We start from the raw sequence: 5,823 nt of genomic DNA on the forward strand, positions 1-5,823 counted from the left end.
CCCCCCGCCTCACACAGGTAGGATGTCGGAAATAGCAACAGTGCTATTGTGGCGATCTCAGAGTATTCAGCCATAACTTTAATCCAGTTGTCTCGAACGTACTTTTAAGGCCACCGTGATTTGCGATCTCCAGCAGTTTTTTCGACTCACTTTGCGAGCTCCTGCGTTTTGTTTTGAAGTAATCGGTCACGTGATGGAGAAGCGTGGCCTGACGTGTGTCAAGCGTGACACAGACGGATCTAACGGAGAATCCGGTAGTTTTTCAAAATAAAACATCTTTCGTATTCCGAAATAAATAAAACGGAATTAAGGCAAGTTCTTTCTGTGCGGCCCGGTACCAAATGCCCGGCGGACCGGTACCGGTCCGCGGACCGGCGGTTGGGGACCCCTGCTTTAAAAGGACTCCCGGCACGACCACTCCGTGTCGGGTCATTATTTATTGGTTCCTGTCATGTTTGCTCTGTAATGATGTTTAGGTCATGTTTCTGTTACTATTAGTTTTGAGCTTCAGTCATGGTTTTTGTTTGATACTTTGGCTTCGTTTTGTTTTTAGGACCTTGTTTTGGATTTAGTTTTCTGTGTTTTTATCAATACAATTCTTCAAGTACAACCTGCTTCTCCCTCCTGCCTGCTTTTTGGGGTCCACCACCACCACGCAACGTGACAAACTTTCTACGTGGCTTTCGTATAATCAACATGACAAGCCAAGATTCACCGCCTAAATCTTTAATCTCGACTGCAATGCAAAGCCTACATCTACAGGGATTTGTTTGACATAAAAGTGGTTTCCAAATCTGAATTTCACAGAAAAGCTGGGTGAGAACCTCTTCCACTCCTACTCACTGACAAAGGTACTTGAGAAACACTGCATATTCGTCGGGAGCAGTAAACGGTTGGGTTCCAGTTGATGAATACAAAAGTTCACGGCAGTGAATGATTTCAGTGAACATCAGGGACTGCGCTTCTGGAATGGCAGACCAAGGTGGTAGTCCCTCTTTCTAACAATGGATGCATTCCAACATAGTTTACTTTGGACTAATTTGGGTGTTGTGTATTTTGTGTCGGGGGGAGGGCGGTTGTGTGTCTTGTTGTATGTCATTTTGATTAGTATTTGTTTGGTTGGTTCTTTTTGCAAACTTTTGTTGAGGGAATGTTTCGGGTCAGGCCAATTTAGTTAGCTGCAGTGTAGCATTTGTGCTCACTCTGGGCCTTGTCTGGGTTTCGTCAAAGGTTGGAGTCCTCCTCTGTAAGCTGAACAGCGAGTTTCAATAGGGGGCTTGTGGTGTTCTAGTTTAGGCAGCAATGAAGAGTGGGTAGACCTTCCATTTTACCCTCCAGGGATTCGTCCACTGGTTTCGAGTGCATAAGACCCGGACATATGAGACTGCATGAAGACTAGGTTCCGGTTGGTTCGATTTCTTTGAAGATAGAGGGGTGTGATTCGTGCCAATAACCCAGACCGCCAGTTGGTGAGTACTGTTGATGTGTCTGGTTGTCTGGTTCACAAAAATGTCTAATTTGCAAAGTTTTGTGAAGTCACCTCCGAAATTATCCATCCATCCATCCATCCATTATCTGAACCGCTCTATGCTCTACCCTTGGTGCTTTGTGTGTTTTATTGTACCTCCTATAAAGTGAGTTTCAGTATCTAGAAAAGTGCCATACAAAAAAAATGATCATTATTGTTATTGGTGAGATTTTCCTCTCGTCAGGTCTTGCCACAGTGATGTTTTTACATTAGATGCCCCTTCCTGATGCATCCCACTTTTTTTTTATTTTTTTTTTATAGGGATTTGGTACCTGGTAACACAAGCAGTGTCTTGGAATTAGGGGCGCGCATACCAATTTGGATGTTGGTGTTCCTGACTTTGATTTGAACCATGTGTCAAAGGCAGCAATCTGCCACATTGCTCAGCTCCAAGTTAAGGTATTTTTAATCTTCCACCACTTGTTAGATTCACAGCTTGGATAGCTCTGCATGACGTTTGGGACAAGATTTCATGTTAAGATAGGTGACAGTTGGAAATGGAAACTAATTGTGTGAAACTGCAAGACTGTTAAAATTAGCTTCACAAAGATTGAAACACGTCTGTTTTCGACACCTCACTAAGCAGAGAACCAGTGTGAGTGTAAGTGATGTGAATTATTGTCGTGAAATAAACCAAAATAAACATTGTGTAAATAAACTATGTGATCCATGCCCATGGTTCCAGGGGGTTGTGGGTTCACTCACGGCCGCTGAGATGTGCTCTCTGCGGCAGGGGAGCAATGATGCACCCCTTCATTGGCCTTTTGTTTTTCCTTTTAATTTTTGTACAAATTAATTTAGATGAAAGATTTTACGATTATGTGACTTCCAAACGTAACATGACTAAACTAAGAAAACAGGTCGGCGGCGATTGGACGCTAAAATGAGCCCTGCGCAACTGTGATGTCATTTTAAATGGACAGCAACTGGCAAAATGGCCGGCCCCTGAATAGGTGGCTTTTGTTGCTTGATTCATTTTCCACAAAATCAGAAATCCATGTGTAGACTAGTGGGAGAAGACATTTAAATTTGGAGTTGACGATCCCTTTAAAATAGAACTGTGTTTTTTCTCACTGACATGAAATCAGACTAAACGTTTTAGAAGCTAATGAAAGGCTATCTATCGCTTTTACCCAAGACATACAGTTTAAAAGTATTGGTACCAAATAATAAACTGTATCTAAACTTCTGACTTTGAAGAAAGTAATGAAACAAAAATTCTCAGATTATGGCATTTCGCTAATATAAATACTTTTGGTAGCTAATCCTAATTGACCTAGAACAGGTGAAGTTTAGTTTGGCTTCAAGTCAGCCAGTAAGACGTCTGGTTTCAACAGTAACTCCAGTGTACACTGTATGTATATATGTGTATGTTAATCAGGTTTCCTCTTACAAGATCCTACTGTATATACCAAAGCATGCAATTCACCTCAAGGGCAGACTCCAGCTGTCCCAGACACAGATGTGCTGATGCGGCATTGAAGAGAGTGCGAGATGTCGGTTCGGTGATCTGTTCCAGCTTTTGCAGAGCTCCTTGCCAGTCCTTCTTGTCCATGGCATGCACTGACTCATTCCACAATTGCAGTAACTCCGTATAGAGCATTCTGACTGTTGAGGGCAAAAAGAGCGCTTGATTAACATTCCATCTTTTATATCTTTGTACTCATGTACAGTGAAGGGTACTGGTGTAAAACAGGATGAGTGGCGAAGATTAAGGGAGCAGTTTCACAATGTATTTCATCGATCAAGGACATTTTGGCAGCAAAGGGAAATAATATTCTTTTGCCTTAGTCTATTCTATTGAGTCGACCACTTTGATGTACAGTAATCTAAACCCCTCGTCATTTTAGCGTAATGATTAGTTTTGAAACATTAGAAAGATGTTTTTATGCTCTTTTAATGTCCGTTAGAATCACAATTAAATGGTCCACCGCTGAAACCGTGATAACATTCCAAAGGTTAACACTGTATTACCATTTTAAGTTAGAATTATTATAAAACCAGTATTTAGTCGCTCTGAACATAAATGTCTCCTCTTTTTATTCTCATGGTTTAGCATTCTAGCATCTTCTTGTCACCGTGCGAACGAAGATGATGTCCTTGAGTAGTGCTCTTAAAGTGCAGTCTATAATTTGGAGGTGTCACCTTTTACATCTTGCTTCCATGAAGAAACACCAAGAAAAAAATCCTAGCCCTCTTTACAATCTCTGTTTGGCTTCAAAATCAAATCGAAATAAAATCCAAGTCGATCAGAAAAAAATCCATCAATCCATTTTCCGATCTGCTTATCCTCACAAGGGTCGCGGGGGGGTGCTGGAGTCTATCCCAGCCATCTTCGGGCAGTAGGCGGGGCACACAGAGATAAACAAACATCCGTGCTCACACTTACACCCAGGGACAATTTGGAGTCTTCAATCAGCCTGCCATACATGTTTTTGGAATGTGGGAGGAAACTGGAGTCCCCGGAGAAAACACACGCGGGCCCGGGGAGAACATGCAAACTCCACACGGGGAGGCCGGAGCCGGAATTGAACCCGGTACCTCTGCACTGTGAAGTCGACGCGCTAACCACTGGACCACCGGGCCGCCCCTATCAGAAAAAATACACTACTAAATTCGGAGACAAACTTGGCCGTCCAAATTATTTTGGTACGCTTTATGACAGGGAAACTCAACAACATGGTGCCCTAATGCACCAAATGCAACATTGTCATTTCTAAGGAATGTTATAGAATTTTGAAAGTGCAAAATAAAATGTCGCATATCCTCGGCCACATAGTATGATTGTCTAAATGAAATTATGTTTTTGAAAGACAAGAAAAACTATTTTTTAGAAAACACATTGGTATTTTTTATTGATATTGTAACAAAACACTCAACCAGATGTGTAAACATGTAAGCATTAATTGCTTTCTAAATAAAAGTGACATTTCTTTTCTCTTTCAAATAAATGCAGATAAAACCAAAACTAAATTATTTCCATCCATCCATTTTCTGATCCGCTTTATCCTCACGAAGGCTGCAGGTGGTGCTGGAGCCTATCCCAGCTGTCTTTGGGCAGTAGGCGGGGGACACCCCAAACCGGTTGCCAGCCAATCGCAGGGCACACAAAGACGAACAACCATCTTCACTCATAATCACGTCTAGGGACAATTTAGAGTGTTCAGTCAGCCTTCAGTCATGCATGTTTTTGGAATGTGGGAGGAAACCAGAGTACCCGGAGGAAACCCACGCAGACCCGGGTAGAACATGCAAACTCCACACACGGAGGCCTGAGCCCGGAATTGAACCCGGTACCTCTGCACTGTGAGGTCGACGCGCTAACCACTCATCCACTGGGGCGCCTGTTGTTGAATCGTGAATTGAAATTATTATGAGAACTCATTATCATGATAAGTGTCTCCACGTAGAGGAGATTACTTAACAACAACAAAATTACAGCAAAGGAACTAAACCAGACATGAACGCTTAGTGGGAACAGCTGGATCAAACTATTATATCTGCATTTGATATTAGGATCGAAAAAGACAATAACATCGAAAAAAGACACCCAATAAAGATAATGCAAATACAGGATGAGCAATGGAAAACAATTATTGCTCTGTTGTAGTTTATATATTTATACGAATACATCATATGGCAAAGTGAGCTACCCAAGGGATGCACACACTTTCCTTCTTCGCGTTTGAACATTACATAACTTATATCGACAATAATAATTATCGAAAGCATACACATCACAGCACCGACAGTAATTGCTTCTTTTCAGAATCAACAAGAGAATAGTCTTTGCCTCACTGTGTGCATAATTGACATGTCATCTCGGCAATTGGAAAACTGAACACATTAATCAAAGATTTTTACCTTCTTGTGTGAAGAGCTGACTTCCGAATCAAAATTTCTTGCTGCCTTGTGCTTTCTTTCCGCGTAAACAGGGAAGTGAGAATTACTGAAACAGGTCTCCAGCTCAGTCTCCACCCTCCTGCAACAAGGAAGTCATTTAACCACATTCCTGTAAGAGCACCTGAAGAGGAAAAAAAAAAGCTCTGGAATTCACCTGTCCACATGACTCCTGCCAAAGACAATTACAACGTATGGACACAAGTAGCACGAGAGAGTAGAACCTGTTCATCCAGAACACCTGCATGCTTATCGGTGCTGTGTTGTCACCTCCACCATGGTAACACAACGTCATTCACTGAAGACTCTAAATTGTCCTTGGGTGTGAATTTGGGAGTGTATGGATAGCTGTTTCCATGTGCCCTGTGATTGGCTGGTGACTAGCCCTGGGTGTA

General features: G+C 42.1%; 1 protein-coding gene across 1 annotated transcript in view; it reads right to left on the reverse strand.

Annotated features, from left to right (window-relative positions):
- Positions 1-5,510, reverse strand: part of noxa1 (NADPH oxidase activator 1) — a 35,669-nt gene extending 30,159 nt beyond the window's left edge. The window contains exons 1-2 of the mRNA XM_019860959.1: positions 5,393-5,510; positions 2,958-3,136 (exon numbers count right to left, since the gene is read on the reverse strand). Of these exons, the coding sequence (XP_019716518.1) occupies positions 2,958-3,131 (174 nt within the window). The 5' untranslated portion in view covers positions 3,132-3,136; positions 5,393-5,510. The remainder of the gene's footprint in view (positions 1-2,957; positions 3,137-5,392) is intronic.
- Between the last annotated feature and the right edge of the window lie 313 nt (positions 5,511-5,823).

This window comes from Hippocampus comes, unplaced genomic scaffold (assembly GCF_001891065.2).
Source record: "Hippocampus comes isolate QL1 unplaced genomic scaffold, H_comes_QL1_v1.1 scaffold130, whole genome shotgun sequence".
NCBI classification, from domain to species: domain Eukaryota; kingdom Metazoa; phylum Chordata; class Actinopteri; order Syngnathiformes; family Syngnathidae; genus Hippocampus; species Hippocampus comes.